The 25,981-nt window shown below is 39.7% G+C and overlaps 2 protein-coding genes and 1 pseudogene across 2 annotated transcripts in view; 2 read left to right on the plus strand and 1 right to left on the minus strand.

Annotated features, from left to right (window-relative positions):
• The window catches only part of VNN1 (vanin 1), a 725,633-nt gene that overhangs the window by 585,568 nt on the left and 114,084 nt on the right, over positions 1–25,981 (minus strand). The window lies entirely within an intron of this gene.
• On the plus strand, positions 9,905–10,925 carry LOC112814252 (trace amine-associated receptor 8-like; annotated as a pseudogene).
• Positions 18,503–19,532, plus strand: TAAR6 (trace amine associated receptor 6). The gene is given in 6 exon segments (XM_025860971.1): positions 18,503–18,629; positions 18,632–18,676; positions 18,679–19,034; positions 19,036–19,247; positions 19,249–19,470; positions 19,472–19,532. Coding segments are annotated over 6 exon segments (1,023 nt in total).

The raw sequence follows: 25,981 nt of genomic DNA on the forward strand, positions 1-25,981 counted from the left end.
AGTAAAACTTGGCCTTGAAACATGTTGCTGAACTTCGTCTTTTTTTTTTTTAAGATTTTATTTATCTGACAGTGAGAGACACAGCGAGAGAGGGAACACAAGCAGGGGGAGTGGGAGAGGGAGAGGGAGAAGCAGGCTTCCCGCGGAGCAGGGAGCCCGATGCGGGGCTCGATGAGGGGCTCGATGCGGGGCTCGATCCCAGGACCCTGGGATCATGACCTGAGCCGAAGGCAGACACTTAACGACTGAGCCACTCAGGTGCCCCACTTCGTCTCTTAATCCTGGTAAGCTTTGGTTCCCAAGTTGTCTGCTTCAGCCAATGGGAGGCTGCAGAACTGTTGCAAGGAATTAATTAAAGCACTTATGTCCCAGGCTGTAGATTACATAGTCTCTCACATATATGTACTCTTCCTTAAAATACATATTATTTGTAAATACATGTAAAAGCATCACTGAATTCCTAGTAGCTTTTGTCTACATGTATTTTTCTTAATTTAGTAGATCCTAAACGTATAACTGCTACATTGTATAGAGTTTTGTATAATTAAAAAAAAAAGTTAAAATGGAGAGTTCAGACACAGAAAGTCATTGAACAAGTGCTGTAGTTCAGGTTAAGCATCAATACGACATCAGTCATAAATGAAGAAATGCTGTTAGAGCAATACCCAGTTATACTGGTAGCTCTCTGAGAGGACCTAGCTTGTAATGACGGCCTACTCTATCTTTGCAATTTGTTATTGATGGATTATTCACAGTCCTGCCATTAGCTGATAAAACCCAATCAATATATCATTTTATGATTGGAAATCAGAGCTCAGGAAGAGCTGAAAGAGTTCTTAGCTGGTTCAGAAAATGACATAAGGTCAAAAGTAAATCCTTCATGGGGAATAATTCTAAGTCTGTTCACAAGAATAAAGAATGCTTTACTACCATTGGGAACCAGCCAGAAAGCCACCAATATTTTTCAGAAATAAAAAGGCATAACCTATCTTCCCAGGCATTACATAGAAGCTGACATATTTTATTGTGTTCAAATGCACACACACACACACACACACACACACACACACACACACACACCCCAGATGTAAAGATAAGCCCTCAACTGTGTCTCATGACAAAGATCAAATTTCATCAGCTTCTAAGGTCAGTACTAAGCTAAGCAGTGTAGACCATTTCAAAGATGAGAATGGATGCAGTCCCTGTTATGACTCATCCTAGTTACATTTATGAGGCCGTCAAAATCTACTTGAGTCCCCAACCTGCCCTGTCTCTACTTTCTAGCCTCTCCTAGGAGCTCCCTTGCATCGCTGGCTACCATCAACTTATTTGTGCTGTGTCCTTTCCTACCAGTAATATGAGCTGCTAAGCAATAACCATTGGCTAAATTAATAAAAATTGTTCATATTGCAGCAGTCACAATAAAACATACTATTCTCAGAGTTTCCCTTTTGAGTGGGTAGTGAATGAAGGCCCATGAGATACTTTAGGAGACATTCAGGAAGAAGTACTTTAGAAAAAGATTAAAATGCTAAGAGTGAAGTTCAAGAAGGGATTTATTCAGGTAGAATAACTTTCTGGTGTCCCTCATTTAATACTATTAGTCAAAACAAAAGTCTTCCTATTGAGAAGACTGTCCCTCTCCACTCGCATTCAAGGCCAATGCAAATCTGTAATGCAACTGCTGTCCATTTTTGGTTTGCACCCACATACTGAGACAGCTTATCTGTAAACCAAGCTAGATCCTTTGCTCCTCTTCAGTTTGCTGAAATGTGTGATGGAGGGGTCCTGGTGCAACTGTGGTGGGTAACGTGGGCTCTGGGCTCATGCTTGTCTGGCCGTGCTCAGGCTTAGTTCCAGGTGTATCATTTCCATTTCACAAAGAATTTGCTGGACCCATCCAACTTTATGACTGAAGATCCAACCAAGAAGACCTACATAATCATTGGCAGTTAGAGACACATGATCGCTTGATATCACATCTTCAAGTGTTCAATCACTATTTGGGCTCAGAGAGCCATCTTTCAAAAGGTGTTTTATCCTCCACTGTAAATAGCACGGTCTTGCTTCAGAAGTCCAGAGGACTGCATTATATTTCTCCCACGGAAGCCTTCCATAAAATCTAAACTGCATTTTTTCCCATTATTAACACCTCTAGCACCACCAGGTCACTAAAGTGCATGGCAATTACACTGCAGCCCAGACCTGTACTCCAAGCCCTGTACAAAGCTGGCAGACTTCTTTGTTACTCAGTGTATGGATCAGAGCGGTATTCCTAAGTGTGGAATACATTGTTTTTGGATCCCGAAGAGGTCTACCAGGTATTGTGCTTCCTTCTTTGCCATAGAAGATACAAGATGTAGTCAGTTGTCTTGTACTTGGGATGAGACATTCCTGACTGCTTTAATGAAGTAGAGGGTCCCTGACTCTTCATAGGGCTCATCTGCAAACTTCGAGGAAACATGTATATTACCAAGGCTAGGTACTCCTTGCTCCTCCTGCCAGATCAGTGTAAATACCACCAAGGTAATGCATCAGTGTCATCTTTTGTAAGATGCTCAGATGGTCCAGATTCTTTTTTTGAAGGGGAATCTGAGCAGTGTCTCTCTGGGTTTGCATGAAGACACAGTAAATAATAAGGATATTGTTTTGAAAGTGATAATAAATCATATCAAGATAGACAACATATTTTTGTTGGAAACCAAAGTAAGTAAGACTTACTGTTTATGTTGTTTCATATCTGATGGGCCATCAGACTGCTATATAAAGCAGAGCTTCCCAGTCAGTTTCCCATGACAGTGAGCTGCAATTGGGTCATAAGCATGCCTGAAGATACTGATCCGTTCAGTGTTCAGGGCAGTCAGATGGCCACACAGTGGCCAGTAGACTCATGACACAAGCAGCTTCACTCATTCTCTGCTGATGTTTGTCCCAGCGGTCTGGCAGGATGCTGCCCTTTCTATGGGTAGCAAGTACAATGAGCAACATCCAGCACTGGCTATGCTTCCACATCTCACCGAGAAAGCTTACTCCTTAATATTTTGTGTGGTCGATGGAATGTTTGAAACCCCTCCCTCATGCCCCTTGCTGTGTAACTTTGAAGTTCTTTCCTCAGGAGGCAAAGTGAGAGCAGAAGTGACAATATGCCATTTCTAAGCGTGGGCCTTAAGAAAGCCTTCTTGTTTCTGCTTGCTCTCTGGAACCCCTGCCATCATCATGAGAACCTGCTCTGGTAGCCCGCTGCTCCAAGGAAGAAGAGAAGTAAACTTTCCAATATTTTCATGACAAACAGTAGTTTTATACCTTCGAATATGGTATCCTTTAAAATTAGGATCCTACCCTTCCACAGAGATAGGTGTGCTATTTTCCTTGATGATTGCATTTCAAAGGGATGGCTCTCAGCTACTTGGAAAAGTCAGTCTTGGGTTATAAAACTGGCAAGAAGACTTTAAAAAGATTTATATCTCAATGAGGCAGAGAAAGAACTTGCAATTGCAAGCTTTCTGAAGCAAATCCCCTAAGAAAAGGGAGGGCAGAGGCTTAGAGTCAGGAAGAAGCATGCCTACAGTTTATTGAAGCTGAGGGGAACATTAAGGCCATCTTGTTCAGTTATAATAATTACCTTTAATTGAGGTGCTATACTGACATCCCAGATCACCTCAGTTTACCCTCCTGTGAAGTACATATGTGTCTTGGTCAGCTCAGGCTGCTATTAAAATGACCAGTAGCTGGGTGTCCTATAAACCACAGGAATTTATTGCTCACTGTTCTGGAGGTTGGGAAGTCCAAGATCAAGGTGCCTGTAGATTCAAGTCTGGTGAGGACCCACTTCCAGGTTCATAAGTGACTCTTTTTGCTGTGTGTTCACATGGAGGCAGGGACAAGGGATGTCTCTGGGACCTCTTCTATAAGGGCACCAACCTTATTCATGAGGGCTCCACCCTCACAACATAATCACCTCCTAAAGGCCTCACCTCTAAATAGCATCACATTGGAGATGAGGTTTCAACCCATGAGTTTTGAGGGGACACACATATTCAGTCTATAGCAATGCATTACCATGTATAATGAAGTGAAAAAGATTAGGGAGCATAGACTCCAACCTAGGTATGAATCAATTCCCAGAAGGAAACAACAGGCTCTGGTTATGGCAGTGTCCACGCATTCCATAGTGATTCAAAGGCTTGCTCTCTTCATCGTTTGAGGAGCCTGGCAGTAGAGTTTATGCATATCAAGCAATCAGCACTGCTGATTGAACTTTTCACAGGGACAAACTGTCACTTATGTATTGACCAATTTCTGGCCATAATTTGTCACAGGAACTGGAATTAGGAAGTGATTTAGAAAGAAGATAGTACACAATAAGAGAAAAGGCAAATAAAGCAGATCGTCTACCAGATCCTAACTCCCTAAATGTTTATTTATAGTCTACTATGCATTTTGCATAGAATTGAATATTTTAATAGGAGACACAAGAGAAGGAAAGTGACATTTCCCAGAGTGTCATCTGCTGTTATTAGCACCTGAATCCCCTGCAGGTACTTGTTAAAAACAGATTCCAAGCTTCCTTCCAAGAGCTCCCGATCACCATCTGTCAAGACATGTGCATTTGAGCAAAAGATTTGAATAGAAACATCACCAAAAGTTGTACTTGTCTTTCTCAAACAGTTCTATAAAATTAACTTCATCAGGAATATTTGATGTTCAGTTGTTGATTTTATTGGCTGTATTTTAGAGTCATATTTTGTCACAGGCTTTGGATTTTTGTTGTGTTTTCTTATTTCAGACAGGCGGATTTGTTTAGCTTCATATTTATTTCTCTTTTATTCTCTCCTAACCCAAACACGATTTAAGGGCTTGGTAATTTTGAAGTATCTCCATCCAGCCCTAAAGATCCCAAACACAGTCATGGTCTAGTGCTTTGGGTTCCTGCTCTTCTGTCATATTGGAAATGAGACTGATCCAGGCAGTCAGTCACTGGGCAGCTCAGCTCAGTTCCTGGTTCTGAATCTATGTTTGTGTTCTTATTTCTCCCTATGCTAGCAGCTTTCTAAAAATCAAAGTTCTAGGTGGAATTGGGGCAAAGTCACTTGTTTCAACATCCTTGCTCGTGTGCTGTGAAGTGAGAAGGCTCATGCCAGCTCCAGGCTTCAAGTGGTGATCTGTGCACTCTCTCCTGCATGTCATGGAGTATTTTTAGACCCTTTCATGGGAGTCAAAATCCTGGATTCCACAGCTGCTTCCGGACATGGAAACTACCAGGTTCTCCTTGTCAGCCCTGCTCACATTTGGTCTTCCTATTTCTTAAGTGCAGAGAAGATGATTTCATTTATGAACATTCCTACAACTTCCCACACCCCCGCCCGCCATTTTCATATGCCTGCCCTCTCCATGTACTTGAAGCACAAGAGTTGATGAAGGAACTAATTCAGCCTTTTTTTTTTTTTTAAGATTTTATTTATTTATTTGACACAGGAGACACAGCGAGAGCAGGAACACAAGCAAGGGGAGTGGCAGAGGGAAAAGCAGGTCTCCCACTGAGCAGGGAGCCTGATGTGGGACTCGATCCCAGGACCCTGGGATCATGACCTGAGCTGAAGGCAGACGCTTAATGACGGAGCTACCCAGGTGCCCTAATTCAGCCTTTTTGGCTGAACATTCTCATGAAATCTTTATCTCAATGGGGAAAGAAATGTGGAAGAGAAAAAAACCTGTTTTATCTGACTCCTATATTTTCTGATCTTTCTTTTTTTCACTTGAGCAAGGTTTTTGGCCTTAAGAAGTAAGAATTTAGAGGTGTTGTTTTCCAGCTTCTTTCTGGACAATGGCTGCTCTTCCTTCAAGTTTACAGATTCAAGTGGGTGTGCAATCTAGAGAGAGGCACCTTACAGAGGCGGCGGAAGGAGTGGGCACCATCGTCCAGGGCTCACACTTGACCTCAGCAGAAGTAGTTTGATTCCTGTGGTGGGCAGAATAGACCCCTCTCTTCGCCTCCCATGATGTCCAGGTGCTAATCACCAGACCTGTAACCACATTACCGTCCATGGCAAAAAGAGACTTTGCAGATGTGGTTAGATTAAGGATTTTGAGATGAAGAGATTATCCTGGATTATCCAGGGGGCCCAATGTAATCACAGGGGTCATTAAAAGTGAAGGAGGAAAGGGAGAGAGTCAATGTCAGAGTCAGAGATTTTAAGATCCTGTGCTGTTCGTTGGTTATATGAATGGAGGAAGAGACTACAAGCAAGGAATGCAGGTGGTCTCTGGAAGTGGGAAAAGGCAGGAAGCAGATTCTCCTGTAGAGCCTCCAGAAGGAAAACAGCACCGTTAACACCTTGATTGTAGTCCATGGGAACTATTTCAAATTTCTAACCTCTAGAACTCTAAGATAATATATACGTATTGCTTTACGCCACTAAACTTGTGGTAATTTGTTACAGCAGCAATAGGAAACTACTAGAATGGCATAATCCTGAGGCAGGCACCCCATGCATGTCTGTGGACACCCCCAGTCAGCCCAGTGGTTACCTAGTGAATGAACACAGATATCATCATCCAATCAGTAACACTCGGAGACTTTGCTTTCCGGATATAAAGCAGCTCATGGCCCCCTGGCTATAAGAAATATTCCTTATTTTTACTACCTTGAGCTGACTCTCCCACAGCCTAGATCTGTGCTTTCTTGCTTTCCTGCTTGACAGCAAAACTTTTCCAAACAGGAGCTCAGTCTTTGGTCTCATATTCTCATTAACATGTCTTTATAAAGTACTTCAGAATTAAATAAATAAAATCAAAACAAAACAAGAATAGAAACATGGACATTCTCTGAGTCCATGTCCCCTGCTATCTACTACTACACATCTTTCTCTTCCTCTTTACAGTTGACTTATTAAAATGTCAGTCACTGCTCATGGTCCCACTTGCCTTCCTTACCCATTCCCACTCACTCTCAATCCACTGCAGTTTGGACTCTGTCTTCACCATTCCACCAGAAGAGGTGGAGTCATGCTTATCCATGATGTTAATGCCAACAAACGATTTTCATCTTTTATTAAACTTGATCCATTGTCAACGTTTGACACTCTTGATATTTCCTTCTTCATAAGCCTTTCTCATCCCATAGGGTCAGTTGGTCCACTTTTTCCCATTTTTCCATCTGTTATTTCTGGCTGCTCTTTCTTTTGCAGGCATAACCTTAAAGTTGGTGCACCTTCAGTTCCTTCCATTTTCACTGTACACGCTCTAATCCAGTCAACAATTACTTCCTGAGTATCTGATATATGGTAGGCATTACAGCAGGGGTGCACCGGGCAGTCATATTTATTCCTGTGGCCTCAAAAACACTAGTATGCTGAGGAATCCCAAATGATTATCTCTGGCACACTTGCTTTCCTGAGCCGAAAACTTAGAGGCTAAACCACCCACTGAACAACTCCAGTTTTATGTCCCTCTGACCAATCCAAACTTAACCCATCATCTTTCCTCACCAAATGTAGTCTTTCTTGTACATACTGTGTCTAACCTGTAGGCAAGTTACAAATATGGGACTCACCCATGATTCCTGCCATCATCATACAGCCCTAAACCCCTAAATTCTTTCAGTCTTTAAATTGTATATTTCATATTTTCAGGAAACAGGGAGGCAAAGCTACTGAAGGGTAGGGTGGAATCAAGTCAGCTTTGAGAATTTAAAGAGAAGGAAAGATAGCATTATCAAGAAGAATTTGGTAGATGACTGCTTGAATAATTGTTTGCCTGTCACCTTTAATATCTGTTCTACTCTTATTCCAGTATATCTTTAATATCCGTTTCTTAAGTGAGAGATCATGTTTCTGTTTTCAAGTCTTAAATATATCATTGTGGACAAAAAATGTCTTCGGAACTTCCTATTTCCTGTATAGGATCAAAGGTAGCTATTTTTCTCAGACCTGAAATCTTTTTAATGTAGCTTTCAGTATCTTTAATTTCCCTCTTGAACTCCCTAAATTCCTGTTAATATTGCAAGGGCAATGTCTGTGTCAGGACAGGCTGCTACTATCAGAAGTCCCTGGCCCTTAGCTTCTACACCTTCCCATCTGGCAGTTTTGCACTTGCTTTCAATGGGTTTTCTTTGTTTCATCATTTAATTGCTGTTGCAAAGAGATAATTTAATCTCTGAAATGAAATAGGCTGGGCCCTCCTGTGGGCTTGTGACCAGCCCAGTGACACAGAACTCTGCTCTTGGGGCTTGATGCCAGTTGCTGTGGTCTTGAAATTCTGAAAAATTTTACCTTTGAATTTGTGTTTTATATGTGAAGTCCTGAGGGACAATAGAGCATGCGCAGGGAATTTGGAACCTCAAGTTGCATGACATGTGATTGTCCTGCGTTACACCACTTCCCCTTCTCCCTCGGACTAGTTCTCGGCCACCCCACCCCCCCACTCTCCCGCCGAGTCCTCGTTCCCTGGCACCTTTAGCTTGGTCCAGCCTCCCCCTCCTCACTCTGACCTCCTATGACTGCCATGTTGGAGGACTGGATACAGGGAAGGGAGGGTTGAGGCAAGGTAGCCCTCTGTGGTCTCAGGGTAAGTCCTGCAGTTGTTACCCCATCCAGGCTCGTAGGGCCATAGCACATTCGAAGGGCAATTTAGCAGGGCCAACCCTCTTATGCACTCTCAATCCACACATTGAATGGATCCTAATGTGGAGGTTGCAATCCCTAGGGAGTCAGCTATCTGCCTTTGGCTGAGGTGACAGTCCCAGAAGAAGGACAGAAGCCTTGCTCAGCTTCTTCCTAGACCCCCAACCTGGGCATGCATATTGTTTCAACAGTTGCGGGGAGGGGAAAACTGGCACCCCTAGGTGGGCCAGGCATGCTGAGTTCTAGGGCAGGTTCTCCAGGCACCTGTGAGGGTCTGCACTTGCCCTACAAACAATTCCATGCCCAAGGAAGTGGGACATTATAAATAAAAATCAGGGACGCTTGGTGTCTCAGTCGGTTAAGTATCATTTGCTTATTAAGCATCATTAAGCATTATTAAATCAATCAATCAACCAGTCAATCAAACACCATGGCAGGTCAGGAGAGACTGAAGAAAAAAGGAAAAAGCTTTATACTCAAGAGCACTTTTTAGCATACTTTTGAAAAATGATCTCCATATTTTTATTTTGCCCTGGGCTCTACAGATTATACAGCCAGTCTTGGAAATAGATAATATTACTGCCAAATACGGGATGAGACTATTTCAGGATAGTTGAACTTAAATAAATCTCTTGGTTAGAAAAATCACAAGTCTTTCTGCAAAGTAATAGAGCACTGAGCAATAATACATTTTGTAGAAAACTTACTAATTATAATTATCAAAAGTTTCCCTTCCGGATTCACACCTTACACTGTAGGGATTCCGTGTGAGGAATTCATAATGGGTGAAGTTAATTGGCTAGCTTCCTAAAACATTCTAGGTGTTAACTTCTCAGACAATGTGAAGGTGGAAGTCTATTAAAAGGTGACTTTTCTAATATGTAATTATATTATATGTGACTATTCTTTGCAAGGAAGAACTTCAGGGGTGTAAAGAACCAGGTATTTAAATTACATTTCTTCAATTATTCAGATAATATGAATTCTGGCTTGATGAAAATTCATAATAGATTAGCTTGGAATTAACTATCTGTGAGGTTTAGACGTAATTACACAAATAATTGCATGCATGAAAGTCAGAAAGGATACATTTCTAACTTCTTGAAATTCTCTTAACTTCTTTTTATGATTAAAATGGGAAAAAGGATAGACTCTAAGGCAATACTTAAAAGCAGTTGCTCAGATATGTGGTTTGATTTTTTTTTTTAATTCTCAGAATCGAAAAACTTTATTTCCTACCACAAGAGAGGGCAGAAAGACAGGAAGCATCACACTGCAGAACCATGATCAGGAATCTTTTCCACCCTGCTGCTGTGCAGCTTTGCTATGAGAGTGTGAACTGATCTTGTGTTAAAACTCCCTACTCGCTTGGATCCAGGGTGATTCTGTAGTCCGCATTCGGCTTTGCATCTTTGCTGGCTGTGTTTGGAAACCTCCTGGTGATGACTTCAGTTTTGCAATTCAAGCAGCTGCACTCTCCTGCCAATTTCTTGATTGCTTCTCTGGCCGGTGCTGACTTCTTGGTGGGGGTGACCGTCATGCCCTTCAGCATGGTCAGGTCTGTGGAGAGCTGCTGGTACTTTGGAACCAGATTTTGTACCCTGCACAGTTGCTTTGGTGTGGCATTTTGTTACTCTTCTCTCTTCCACTTGTGCTTCATCTCCATCAACAGGTACATTGCTATTACCGACCCTCTGGTCTCTCCTAGCAAGTTTACGGTGTCTGTGTCAGGAATATGTGTCAGCATCTCCTGGATCCTGCCCATTGTATACAGCGGTGCCGTGTTCTGTACGGGTGTCAATGATGATGGGATGGAGGAATTAGTAAGTGCTCTCAACTATGTAGGTGGCTGTCAAATTGTTGTAAATCAAGACTGGGTTTTGATAGATTTTCTGTTATTCTTCATACCTACCCTTGTTATGATAATTCTTTACTGTAAGATTTTTCTAATAGCTAAACAACAAGCTGTAAAAATTGAAAATACTGGTAGCAAAGCAGAATCATCCTCAGACAGTTACAAATCCAGAGTGGCCAAGAGAGAGAGAAAAGCTGCTAAAATCCTGGGTATCACAGTGGTAGCATTTATGATTTCATGGTTACCATATACAATTGATATGTTAATTGATGCCTATATGGGCTTCATAACCCCTGCTTATATTTATGAGATTTGTTGTTGGGGGTGCTTATTGTAACTCAGCCATTAACCCTTTAATTTATGCTTTATTTTATCCTTGGTTTAGAAAAGCCATAAAAATTATTTTAAGTGGAGAATTTTTAAAGGATAGTTCATTGACCATTAGTTAATTTGCAGAATAAATGTAAACACTAAGTTGAGAAATTTAAAAATATTTTAAAAATTATAAATTCATGACAAAATCAGATGTAAGAAATGAACAAAACATTTCAAAATTGGAGAAATATATTATTTTTTCAAATGAGCCAGAAACCAAATCACAAAAAGGTGCTTCCATTAAATCATTGCAAAGACATTTACTGAACTAAGTAATAAGTAGTGAGGTGGCTTACACTGTAATCTGTCTTAGTGTTCTGTACATGTCCTTGCCATATGTGCTTGTTTCTTCCAATTTCATGGAATTTGGAATCTCACTTTTCGTTGTGATATCTCTAATCGTTTTCTCTTTTATGGTCAACTTTCATTTATCTTCAAATGGTCTTTTTTTCCTTATCTTTTGCAACATTTTACTAGTTTACTAAGGCTGTCATAACAAAGTACCACAGACTAGGTGGCTTAAACAACCGAAATTTATTTGGTATCTCATCATTTTGGAGGCTAAAATTCCAAAATCAAGGTGTCAGCAGGGTTGGTTTCTTCTGAGGACCCCATTCTTTGGCTTGCAGGTGGCTAGCTTCTCTCTGCGTCCTCACATGGTTTATGCCATGTGTATGTGTGTCTATGTCCTAATCTCCTCTTCTTATAACACCACCAGTCATATTGGGTTGGGGAATTGCACTACTGGGTATTTACCCCAAAGATACAAATGTAGGGACCCGAAGGGGTACGTGCACCCCATAGCAGCAATGTCCACAATAGCCAAACTGTGGAAAGAGCCAAGATGTCCATCGACAGATGAATGGATAAAGAAGAGGTGGTATATATACACAATGGAATATTATGCAGCCATCAAAAGGAATGAGATCTTGCCATTTGCAACGACATGGTTGGAACTGGAGGGTGTTATGCTGAGTGAAATAAGTCAATCAGAGAAAGACATGTATCATATGACCTCACTGATATGAGGAATTCTTAATCTCAGGAACAAACTGAGGGTTGCTGGAGTGGTCGGGGGTGGGAGGGATGGGGTGGCTGGGTGATGGACATTGGGGAAGATATGTGCTACGGTGAGCGCTGTGAATTGTGTAAGACTGTTGAATCACAGACCTGTACTTCTGAAACAAATAACGCAACATATTTTAAGAAAAAAGAAAAAGAAGATAGCAGGAGAGGAAGAATGAAGGGGAGTAAGTCAGAGGGGGAGACGAACCAGGAGAGATGATAGACTCTGAAAAACAAACTGAGGGTTCTAGAGGGGAGGGGCTGGGGGGATGGGTTAGCCTGGTGATGGGTATTGAGGAGGGCACATTCTGCATGGAGCACTGGGTGTTATGAACAAACAATGAATCATGGAACAGTACACCAAAACAAATTATGTAATATATGGTGATTAACATAACAATAAAAATTAAAAAAAATTTACTTTAACTTAATTACCTTTTAAAAGGTCTTATCTCGATAAATGGTTACATTCTAAAGTACTAGGAGTTAGGACTTCTACATATTAATTTGGGGGACACCATTCAGCCCATAACAGGCACAAGACTAGGATTGGTGACACTCTTCAAGGGTCTGTTTGTTTGCTGCTCACTTGTGATTCTGTCTGTACCTTCCAGAAGCTTTTGGGACAGCAGGTAAGCCTTTCCTGTTTAATGTCTGGACAGAATCTTGGAATGTTCACCTGTCATATTGTGGGATCAGTCATTCAGCCTCGGAATCAGGTATTAACTACAGGCATTGCCCAGAAGTGGAAAATTGCAAGTGGAAAAACTTGCCACAAAAAAGTTGGCCCAATGAAATGGAAATCTGCAAGATTTCATGAAATGGAAATCTTGCAGATTTCCATTTCATGAAAGAATGAAGGAATGATCAATTATTGGGGCACCTGGGTGGCTCAGCCAGTTAAATGTTAAATGTCCAACTCCTGGTTAAGCATCTGACTCCTGGTTTCAGCTCAGGTCATGACCTCATGGTCATGAGATTGAGCCTGGGGTAGGGCTCTGCACTCAGGGCAGAGTCTGCTTCAGATCTCCCTTCCACTCCCTCGGCCCCTCCCCCTACTCATGCTCTCTCTCTTTTTCTAAAATAAATAAATAAAATCTTTTAAAAAAAAAGAATGATCAATTATGACTAGCAGTGATACCAACTTTCTTTTGTATAATGAGTCTAAATTGTAATAGACTACTGGTCTATAAACCTTTTATTTTCTTTTTGGTTTATCTGTGGAGTCAGTTAAAATGATTGAAGTCTTTTTTTTTTCTCATTGGTTTTCATTCAGATTTTTCAAGCAAACACTGGACATAAATTATATGCAAATACCAGTGTTAGGAATACCTAACAATAAAAAAATGTGTTTTATATAGTATTTTCCTCAAGGAATGTAATTTTGTAGATAATATGGGCAACACATTTTAAATTGTATTATTGAGAACCAGAAAAGTAGTCCTATGAGCGAGGACTAATTGTCACTAATTGTCACAAGGCTGGTACTTGGCATTGGGTATTTCTAAAACATTGTCTTCTCACCAACATGTGTTCTCATGGCCTGAGGGGTTAAGGAATTGTTAAAGACTTTATTTTTTTAGTAGAAGGGCCTTTTGAGGAGTCTTCAAGCATTAGACTTGTATGGGCAGACAGGGGTGTGGACTTCTTTTGACAGGAGGGTTAACTTCCATAAATGGAGGATTGACTTGGCAAACTCTAAGAAAATGAGTAGACTATAGCATGGATAACAACCAATTCATGCGATTGATGACTATACTGAATAGATCAGATTAACTATATCAGATTTAAAAAAGGATATCATGCTCCCTATTTTTAGAGTATAAAGGACAAACAGAAAAAAGCACGTGAAAAAGTATAATTGTCGTATTTAATAAATGTCTCATAGAATGGCATTGTTGTCAAATTATAGATAATGAATAGGACAGAAGTTCAAAAGTAAATTAAAAATTTTTGAAATTTATCCAATGGGCAAGCAAAATATATTGTTATAAATGCTACCAAAATTTCCAATACAATTCTAAATATGGAATTTCTTTTGACAGATAGCGGGTATGTGAAACTTCACAGAGGAGAGAAGAAAGAAATTAGATTCTTCCATATACTTCATGATAGTCTTTCCTAAGAATGATTACCCGAGATACAGATTTAAAAATTCAGATGTAAATTCCTTGCTTTATTTTATCCTGGGTTTAGGAGTGAATTAAAACAACATAACTGGTCAAGAACGAAAGGACAGTTCATCAACATAAATGTGTTTTCAGGATAAGACTAAATTAAAATCAAGGAAATTGTGAGATGTTGGGAATTTTCCATGTATAATGACATGGAATATGGTGTATGAATATGATATCAAATTTGAAATAAGGAGTTCCTCAGATTCAGTCAAACATTGCTTCAAGTGAGCTTCTGCAAACATTTGCTACAGCCAGATTTATTGCCCTGGTGAAGTAAGGTCCAATTTCCTACTGTTGATTCTGCCTACTCCTCTGTTTTGTCACTTTTCCACTGCCCCGTCTTCTGGGGGGATTTTCTTGGTATTTTCACCTTTCATGCTCACCGCCCTGTTCTTTTTTTTTTTTTTTAAGAGGTATTATTTATTTATTTGAGACAGAGAGAGAAAGGGAATGTATGAGCAGGGGGAGGGGCAGAGGAAGAGGGAGAGAAGCAGACTCCCCTCCCTGCCATGCTAAGTGGTAAGCCTGATGGTGGGGCTCAATCCCAGGACCCTGAGATCATGACCTGAGCTGATATCAGGAGTCGGTTGCTTAAGGTACTAAGCCACCCAGGTGCCCCTGCCCTGTTACTTTCAATGCTCATTTTCTTCTTCCTATTCTCTATGCCATGTGTTCTTGGTCTTCCCCTAGACTCTAGTTCTCTTGACTGCCATTCCAACATCTTCTTTTGCTGGAGTTCTTTTCTTCAATCTCCTCAGACCCTCTGCTTCATGCTCTTTCTAGGAGTTCAGTTCCTCCTGTTCACCAGTGCTCTTCCAACAGCAAGGGAATCAGATGTAAAATTCAGATCTGGTGCAAGACCAAGTTTTGATGTTTAGAGGACATTCCCTCATAGTGGAATTGATCATGACAAAGTGATAACATTTACCACAATAATTACCTCTTCAACGTAACTACTTTCATGTGGTATGTCCCTTCACTTCTTCAACATGATGTGGGAATAATTAATTGCCTGTCACGGCATATTATAAACATCATCTAACACTGTCACTGTTGATCATAATGCAAACTTGGGATGCATGCTGGTAGCCAGCAGAAGCAGGGAGAGGCTAGGATGGATTCTCTGAGACCCTTCAGAGGAAGAACAGCCCTGCTAATACTTTGATTTTGGATTTCATACTTTTGGCCCCCAGAACTCTGCAGGAATCAATTTCTCATTTTGAGCCACCAAGTGAGTGCTGATTTGTTACAGCAGAGACAGAAATGAATATATCAAGTATGTTTGAGGGGAGAAGATCCAAATGCAAGGAAGTTCATTCTCCTTTCCCTGGACAGAACTCAGTGGGTATGAAGACCACAGGGCAGAGATGGCTGCATAGCTTGGCTGAGCCCATAGCCTGAGACAGCCTCACAGAACACCTCACTGCTCTGCACAGTACAGGGACAGGAAAAGTTCCTGAGCCCCTGAGGGTGCCATGGAGTCATGACAGGTCCTAGAAACTCCTAAATGTTCCACGGCCTCTGGTGCCACAAGTATAGCTGAATTCTTCTGAGAAGCACACTGGAAATGGCTGATAAAACAAGAGCTAAAGGAGCCTTACTGTCAGGTACGAGGGATGGCTGCTCTGTCACAGGACGGGACCAAAGTCCAGAGACTGGACAAGACTTCTCATTGAGGGTGGATGGTCACCCAGACCAGATCTCTAATCCACAGAGCCTGGTTAACTCAGTGGAGGAGGTAGAGAAAACCCAGATAGATGGAGAGGAAGTTCTACCAGCTGGAGGTGAGGGGTATGGCGCAGACATCAAGTTTATTTATAGTTGCAGAGCATAGAGGAGCAACACACAAAATCTGGAGCTAAATTGCTTGGAGGCCAATCCTCAGTTCATCATTTATTAGATGTTAACCCTGGGCAAGTGGTTAACTTCCAGTGTTTCAGTAAAATAGCGATAATAATCATGCAGACTCCACGGTGGTTTTCTGTGTGTGACTATTTAAGAACTTACTACAAATAAAACACCTAGATAGAGCAGGTGTTCCAAAGCTGTTTGTTGCCGTTAAAATGGCAGTTGCCTTAACAATAAAGTAACACGTTTTGCACACCTGAATCTGTGCCCCGAGACTCACTGAAGACACTTGTGGGTCTTTCTAGAATTTCTGCCATGTTTTAAGAAGCATTTCTGTGCCATAGACTACTAAAAGCCATAAGATAAGAGCTATGACCCAAACTAAGAAAATTGGCATAAAGGTGTAAGGTAGATGCTCTGAAGTTATGTTGGGTTCAGAAACCTCTGAATATCTGTGATGAGACAGAGTTTGAGGGAGAACTTCAGAACGTTTCCAGTTTCCTGGAAACTGTGTTACCCTGTGTCTACAAGGTAATTAGCAGAGGCTAAGGGGAGGGGAGGGATGGAAGGGGGGAAGGAAAACTAGGGAGAACATGAGAAAGGACTCTGACAGGACTCAAATCTCTGTCTTAGCTGAGGACACCAGAGACGAAGGGGCTTGAAACATAGAATTAAGATCCCCAGTTAATCTCTTAATTTCAATAAAAGTGCAACGTTTTCCTGGAGATACAGGAGAGACTGATGAGGGTACACTGGCTGTGAAATCTGAAGAAGGCAGAGCAGCATGTCCCCTACTCAGCCCCACAGGAATGGGCTGGAGCACCCATAAGAGACTGTAAGGGGCATGGTCTAGAGGGGGGATTGGTAAGCACGTCATCCAGAGTTTAGAGTTGTGTGAACATCCTTTTTCCATGATGAGATAGATGGCCATTTCATTCTAGAAGATATCTGCACAGACAATCCCGATCTATTCCTGTGGAAGCGAGGCAGACTACATAGCCCCTTGGAATTTAGATGTAACCCTGGGAGAGGAGAGTGGGAACCCCACATTGACTGAACTTATGTTTATTGCACCCCATGACATGGGGCTCACAGGGGAATTAAAGGTCAGTTACAGAAAAATCAAGAAAATTGCCTTCTGTGGTAGTTGAGATCTTTACCTGTCAGTAAGTATGTTTTCTCTACCTCCATGCATGAGTCATAGGATAAAATCTAAAATGATTTTTGGGATGTACAAAGCTGTGCACAATTTTTGAAACTTTTCCCTGTTCTTGACCTTAACACCTTCCATTCATCCTTCTAAACCTGGCTCTAAACATATACCCTCAATGAATTCTATTTATTCATCCCAGTTATATACTAATATTGATGTCATTTTTCACTTTACACTTTTTACACGTGTTAATTTTAACTTGGAGCACAGTGAATTGTTAACTGTTTTATGTCTGTCTCTCATATTAACAGGGATACTCCCTTAAGGGGAGGAGATATTTCTTGCTTATTTTTGTATCTTCAAGACCCTGATACAAATAGATGCTTAATAAATAAACATAAATAATGCACACATGAATAAGACTTTTTCTGTTGAGACCTTTATATATACAAAACATTTCTTGTATTTTTATTTTGCTAAGAATCTTTTAGTAATAAATAATTGCTGAACGTTATATAATTTTTTTTGCATTCCTCAGATACGTTAAAATGGTGAGTTATGTTATTTTACTTTCTTATGTTAAAGCAAATTTCCATTCTTTGTATAGACTCCAATCATGATGTATTATCTTTTTATATATTTCTAGGTTTGGTTTGTTGAACTTTTGTTTAGGATTTTTGCATTTTTTTTTATATGAGTGAGGTGTCCTTTTCTTTGTGTCTTTCACATGGTCCCTGTTAGGTTTTAGCATCGGGCCTATTCTATATCAAAATATGAATTTTAAGTGGAGATTATGAAATACAAATTTCTTCTCTCTGTTCACACTTCGCACTACAGGGACTGCACCTGATTTGGGATGACTTGAGAGATGGGATTTGGTTATGCTTCTTGGGAGTTTTTATCATTAACATCACAGAGTTTTGTGGGGGGCGGTAGTAAAAGGTAACTCATAAAAAACAAACCACACAATTATTACTAACTGGCAAAAAGGAATATCCCCTGTATCAAGACCAGGTAATAAAAGACGTTTGATAAGTTGCAAGAGAAAAAAAAAAAATCTCCTATGGTAAAAGCAAATTTGCTACAGACTTACTTGAAGTAAAATTCTTATTGGATTTAGAAAAATTGGTTCAATTAGATGCTAAAGAGTAAAAATAAAAATGATAATGATTAATAATTGCTAGGATTTATTGAGCATTTAAATTGAATATATTACTTCATATGTTCAGAGATTAAAATTAATATGAATATGTGACAAGCCACGGAGATATTATCTGATAACTCTGACAAAGGTAGGCAGTTGTAAACGACCTTCTCTCTGCCTTTGGGAAATATGAAACTGCTCTATTTGGTGTGACTGACCAAGGGCAGAACTTCTCTATGTTTACCTGCTGTTGGAGGCAGTACTATGAGCACCGACTCATCCCCCCCTGCCGCCGAGCAGCTCTGCTACCAGAACGTGAGCAGATCCTGCCTGAAAGCTCCCTGCTCGCCTGGCCCCCGGCTGATGCTCTACACGCTGTTTGGCTCTGGGGCTGTGCTGTGTTTGGAAACCTCCTGGTGGTGATTTCCATCCTCCATTTCAACAGCTGCCCTCTCCCACCAATGTTCTGGCCTCTCTGGCCGGTGCTGACTTCCTGAAGGGTGGGGTGACCGTCATGCTCTTCAGCATGGTCAGGTCCGTGGAGAGCTGCTGGTACTTTGGGCCAAGTTTCTGTACCTTCCACACGTGCTGCGATGTGGCATTTTGTTACTCTTCTCTCTTCCACTTGTTCTTCATCTCCATCGACAGGTACCTTGCTGTTACTGACCCTCTGGTCTCTCCTAGCAAGTTCACGGTGTCTGTGTCAGGGATATGCGTCAGCATCTCCTGGATCCTGCCCCTTGTACACAGTGGTGCCGTGTTCTACACAGGTGTCTATGATGATGGGCTGGAGGAATTTATCTAGTGCCCTCAACTGTGTAGGTGGTTGTCAGACAGTTTTAAATCAAAACTGGGTGTTGATAGATTGTCTATCCTTCTTTATACCCATCCTTATTATGGTAATTCTCTATAGCAATATTTTTCTTGTGGCAAGATGACAAGCTAAAAAGATTGAACATACTGGAGGCAAAACAGAATTGTCATCAGACAGTTACAAATCCAGAGTGGCCGAGAGAGAGAAAAGCCACTAAAACCCTGGGCATCACAGTGGTAGTATTTATGATTTCCCGGTTACCATATAGTATTGACTCATTAATTAATGCTTATATAGGCTTCATAACCCCTGCCTATATTTATGAGATTTGCTGTTGGTGTGCTTATCATAATTCAGCCATGAACCCTTTGATTTATGCTTTATTTTACCCATGGTTCAAGAAAGCCATCAAAGTTATTGAGTGGTTGGATTTTCAAGGACAGTTCAGCCACCGTGAATTTGTTCTCTGAACAAATGTAAGCAATTGGACTGAAGAATAAAGAAATCTTTACGATTTCCAAATGAAATGAGTTTTAAAAAATCAAATAGGACTATTCATGAGGAGAAAACAAATTACTCTTCAAATTTAATGGGGTAGATCAGTGTTTTTCCAGTCATGTTAAGATGTGCACTTCCTTGTCACTTCTTCAAAAGCATGCATTACCTAATAAATGTTAAGTTTTTATTTGCTAATTACTTCAGAGCTCAGCATATCCCACTTTCTAGAAATACTTTCCTCCCTCATTTCTTTTAATTCACTGACTCTTCTTTTGTTCTAGAATGTCACCTGAAAACATCTTTGTTCTTCAATCCCCTTTCCTCTTGTCTTACAAAGTTTTTCACTCTCTCAAAACCTGTCAAAAATTTCACCTGTGAATTGCCTTCATGAGGTTCTTGCTTTCTTTTGCTTTGCTTAATTTCCCAAGGGAGCCTTTTGGGTAGCAGTTAAAGGTATTGTGCTTAATGTCTGAGGAGAGAGATTTGAAATATTTATCTATAGATTGCGTGTGGAGTAACACAGACACCTTGTCTGATTCAGAATCCGGAGAGATCTCTTGGGGGTTGGGGGGCATCTGCAAACATAGACACCATCCTGACTGGGCTGTTGTGATTGCCAGACAGATTACTCTGATCCTGTGTAATTATTTCCTCCCCCAGCGTAGGAAGCAGAAGGCATTGTATTTCCCCAAATGATAAATGATTATTTGTCTGCTCTTCTTGCTACTGCTACTGCTACTGCTACTACTACTTAAACTGTGTAAATGGTTGCTATGGATAGCCTCTGTGCTATGCTATTCTGTTCAAACACACTGAATATTACTTTTTCATAGGGGGAGATTCTCTTCTGAAAGCAGTCTTTAGTTCCTTCTTTTTCTGTAACAAAACTTAATTTCAATAGCAAATTTGCTAGTTTTAGGAGATAAGTGGAATATACATCAATAAAAACATTCACGTATTCTTTTTTTTTTCACTTACGAACCATGAACCCCATGCCCACAGTGTACCAAATCAGTGCTGGCTTACATAAAAACAGGTAATAGGATCCCACCTTTAAGAATCTGTAACTCTGGCAAGAAGCGATGTTGTTAACTGTGGAAAATTTTTAAAGGACAGACACTAACTCAGCTAGATTCAAGTCAGCTTCAACACTGACAAGTCATGTTGATAGCAGACTGCCCTTGTCATGATGTGATGAGAATGGCATGTTATTTCTATGGTCTTTTTTCCCCAAAATCCTATAACCCCAGTATAATCAGGAGAAAAACATCAACCAAAACCTCACTGAGGACTATCCTACAGAATATCTGACCAGGGCTCCTCAAAACCATCACGGTCATCAAAGATAAGGGGAGTAAAAGAAACTGTCAGGGTCTAGAGGAGCCTAAAGTGACATAACCACTAAATGTAGCATCCTAAATGGGAAGCTGGAACAGAGGAAGGACAGTAGGGAAACCCGAGGAAATCTGAATAATGTATGGACTTTATCTTGATATATTAATAATAATATATCAATGTTGGTTCATTGATCATTAGAAATGTATGATACTAATCTAAAATGTTAATAATAAGAGAAATGGGGTGGCAGGGTATAAGAACTCTCTGTACTACCTTTGTAACTTTCCTGTAAATTTAAAACTATTCTAAAATAATAAAAAGTTTATTTTTGAAAATGTAGGGTATACAATTATGTGAGGACAATGGGCATTCATCCTTATACTGACTCATTCACTGATCCATTTCACTAATATCTTTGAAGACTTAGTGTTCTGGGTTCTGGGTTCAATGCTTCAGGAATACAGAACAAAAGTCTTAGAAAATCTTGTAGAAAAACTGAATTTACTGACAATTATGGCTTGGAATTCATAAAGGTTTAAACGATAAAGGATGTGTTTGAGGATTAGCATCTCGCTGGAAAATCAGGGAGACATATTAAAGAAGTAGCTTTAAGCTGGGCCTTAAGAGATTAAGAAGTGTTTTTGCAGGAGGGAGAGGATGGAAAGGGATTTTCAGGCTGAAGGAATAGCATGACCAAAGAAACAGAGAAAGTGCACAGAGTGTCCAGGAAATATGGAGATAAAACAGCTAAGCAACTACCAAGAGAATAGTCACCCTTTTGACCTTCCTCAGGTTGACATTCAAGCCCCTCCACCTTTCCCTCTCCCTACATCTCCCCAGGCATCTTCCATTTCAAAGTGGAGACATTCTTACCTCTACCCCTCTGCTCAGGTTTTGACGCCTCTAATTCTCCCTGTCTTCTGAGCCAACATTTCCCCAACGATGTTTTACAATCATCCTATAAAGTACTCCAGGGAAAAGAAGTTTCTGCATCAACAATGTTTTGGAATGACTGCATACTATATCCCGCTCTTGGAGAATAACACGAGACATGACATATTAAAGACTCTGAGAAGTCCTGTTTCAACAAAAACCTGTCTAACATTGTTTAAATATGCATTTAAAAATTTGTGTGGAGTTCCACCTTGTGATGAGCTGAGTGTTCTTCTAGGACATAAAGTGCCATGTTCAGTGGATTAGGAAGAGGTGTGGATTTATTTCTAAGTAGAAGAAACTATTTTTTAGAGTAATGACTGCTTTATACTTTGCAAATTATATTTATTTCTATATCTAAGGCACCGTTTCCTTGATGTCTCAAAATTACATATATTAGGATGAATTTTAACTTACGATTCTTTTTTCATTTAACTATGTGATAATACTTGAGTTAATTAGAAAAGAGAATAATTACTTCCAAAGAAAAATTAGGCGTTAAAAAAGTACATTGAAAAGTAGTTTATGATAAATAATTTTTAATTAAGAAAAACAATAAAGTCAATAGGAGTTATCTTTCTAGCCAGAAAGAAAGAAATGGAGTGAAATAAATTCATTTCAACTAACTTCAACGACAAACTAAAACATTACTTCTTTGGTTATGGAGATTGGTTTATGTTTATATCTATGTTACATCTATCTATATATTTGTGCTTCAGAGACCTCAAATTAATTTACAAATAAGTTTTCCAAATAAGCAATTATTAATTTGAAAATATTCAGTAAGAAATGTGGGAGTTACTAGAGACCTGTTGGAAAAGATTTAGGAAGAAGACAGAAGCAAAATGTACATAAAAGATGTCAGTACCTGTACTAGTAATAGCTTGTAAGAAACACTTGGTTCAATGCTGAACAAACATGTGGCATAAGTACTTGTTTTTCCAAAGAAAATCATATACTGGTATCCCTGGAAAGATAGTAGGTCTAACTTATGTGATTTTTTTTTAAAGGAAGAAATATTGCAATGGCAAGATGTGGATCATTATCACTTTACAAAATAATCCACTATTTCCAAGTTTCAATTATTAAAGGAAAAGGAGGAGATATTCCTTTAAGAATATAATACACTTACTCAGTAATCATTGAAATGGATGAATCTGGCTTACCATCCTGTGCAGTGGTGGGGTTCCAAGCAGACAGGGATTCTAAAGGGAACATGTTGAAAAAGAAATAGTCCAAACACTTGATTATGATTATGAAAAGTGATGTGAAATTAGGATACAAACAATATTTCAGCGCTCATTTACAGTTTCTACTCTTCCTCTCTCTGGAACTGGCCACCTGTCTCAGCCAAAAAAAAAAAAAAAAAAAAAGAAAGATATAGAGGAGAAACTGAAGGACAGTTTGGAACTTAGTGCAATTTCCTTGGGTACTAAATCAAATGTGCTCCGAAAATCAAAGCAGCATGGGATTTAAGGTCTCATAAGAGTCACTTCCCTGCTAGCTCTGTTTTGTCTACCTGGGCCCTTTTGAAATTAGCGTAGACTATATCTTTAAGGAAAAAGAAGAAGAATGTAAGCTAAATGTTCCCACAAAGACAAAGGAGGCTATGTCACAGTAGGTATTATACAATTACTGAGAGGGTGTCTCTTCCATTTTTGATAAGTTCACCTGTTGTCAAATGTAAAGTGAGATTTCAAGTTATGAGTCTGAACCAAGGGAAGAATTCATTCTTTGTAACAAATCCTTACTTGGGGAAGGAATAACTTCTGGCTCCTCCCTTCAAAAATTAAATAAATTGACAGTAAAATCAATAGCTTAAGCTTTTTCATTACATGTCAACTGTTCCCAAGAAAATAATTCAAAATACAAATAATTAAAAGCACAGAGAATGACCTGATTTCAGTTGTGCATGCTGCACAATTTCTAAAGAGAGCACACATTGTTTATAAACCCTAAAGAACTCTCTGACATGAAAAAGTATTTTATCTATCTTAACACTAGCCTGTGAAATTTTAAACAAGTTCTAATAAATTGAATTCAACCGTTTCTAAGCTACTTACATAGGTAGGAATCAGATCACTTCATCGGAAGAAGTCCTTCTTGTAGTGGGTGAACACAGGTATGTAGAATTCTCTCCCACCTGCACAGATAACAGATGCACAACCAGTTAATGATTTTATACTCCAAATAGCAACTAGTCCTCAGTGTGGTATGTCATGCAAATGAAGCCTAGAGGAGCACCAAGGGACCTAGTTTGCAAGGCTCAGTAGTTTGAGGCTCCTACTCAAGACAGGATCATTTATCCTGCCAATTAATTAGAGATGAAAACTGAAGACACTGGTTTTATATGTTCTTTAGTTTTATTTTTAGTGAGTTTCATATATCCCTTCTGCTTTAGGATTATTCGTGTACATTTCTTTCAACAAAATAGTTGAGAATAATTGATCATAAGCCCTTTGGTTTGTGACACCGCACATTGGATTCATCATGATTATTTTTTAGCTCCATGCTTTGTGTTGGTTAAAGAAATCACAGGAGATGAAACAGTTCCCTGAATACAGCAGAGTTAGATTTTGGTTCTGTTACTACCTAGGTCATCACTTATCCTCTTCATCCCCCTGTCTCCCAATTGGTAAGAGAACCTACAATTAGACTTATGTGTCCTTACTTCACATGGATATTATCAAGGAAAATAATACATTCAATATATTCTGCTCTTTCTGATTCATGGTACGAAACCTCCAGAGGATGGAATGCCTCTTTATGGTCTTGGAGAGATCATTGCACAATATAAGTCAAACTGATGTTGCAAAAATGACATAATTCTAAAGGTTACAAGAGATTAGATCTGCCAGCGGGGCCTTTTCTAGAAGGTGTAGAGGTCAAAAAGAATGAAGGAAAGAAAATGGAAAAAAAAAATGAAGGAGGTTGGCAGGCATCTCCAGCTTCTCTAGAAAGCCTGGGCTAAACCCAGTAGTGACTGCTAGAAACTTGCCTTGTACCAAGTCTATGTGCATGGAAATAGATTTCTAACTCCAGAATTTGATCATCAGACCAGGAAGGATCCTGCATTATCACAAACCATTACACCCTTTGGTTTTAAGTCATAGTCCGTCTGCAATCAGCCAGGAAGTCCTACAGCTAAGTTTAATCTGACCAAGAGTCTGTGAAAAATAGGGACAAATGTCTTACAAATAAAATAAGGCCTGAAGAAGGAAATTCTCAAAAAAGTTTTGTGCTTTGTTTGTTTGGGGGATATATTACATCAAACCTTAAATGCAATATGCAATCACAAATCTATTTGGAGATGCAGAATTTTAAAAGACTGTTTCTAGTTGTATGATCCCTAAGTCAGAGATTACCTAATGCTCTGTGCCCAGTTTTCTCATCTATTAATTGAATATAATACAATATACCTACACCACAATTTTGTCATGACAATGAATGAGTATTAGGAACAGTTCCTGTCACAGAGTAAGCAGAATTGGACAGACAAGAGTGTGAGTGGATATTAGTTCAGATCCTGTGTCAACCCTCCCAAGTTAGGGCTCTTGTCCCCTCTTCCACTCATTTTCAGAAATATATTCCTGTTACACAACTACTAGGAGCAAAAGTCATTGGAGTTTAGATCCTCTAGGTTTTCTTGCTTATCTCAGGATTCATTGTTGTTCCTTTTCCCCAGCTTTCTTTGAAGTGGCTATATATTTTAGAAACAGGAAATAAGAGTAAGTGGAATATTTGTAAGATAGTCAAAGTGTTGTTTAGATTTAGGATTTTAACAATTAGTCTTGCTATTTAATAACACTAAAGCCACTAGCCTAGGCTGGAAGACAGGAATATTAATGTTTTCCTCCCAAAGCAATGTCAGACTCCCTTGAAATAAACTATGAGTTTTGGTCCAGGAAAGAGAAAGGCTACTAGGACACATTCTAAAAAAGAAAAGATCTAACAAAGATCCCCAAGGAACCCATAAATGCTCAGCAATATTTGGGACAAGCAGTTAGCAAGTTTTTAAGAATTGCCTCTGTTCGGATTTGCAGTCTGAAGCAGCAATCGCCATTGATAACTAAGGTCTGAGGAAGTGAGAGCTGTCTTTTTTTTTTCTTTTCCTTTCTTTTCTTTTCTTTTCTTTTCTTTTCTTTTCTTTTCTTTTCTTT

This window comes from Callorhinus ursinus, unplaced genomic scaffold (genome assembly GCF_003265705.2).
Source record: "Callorhinus ursinus isolate GAN/ISIS: 27379988/994484 unplaced genomic scaffold, GSC_fseal_2.0 scaffold6, whole genome shotgun sequence".
NCBI lineage: Eukaryota > Metazoa > Chordata > Mammalia > Carnivora > Otariidae > Callorhinus > Callorhinus ursinus.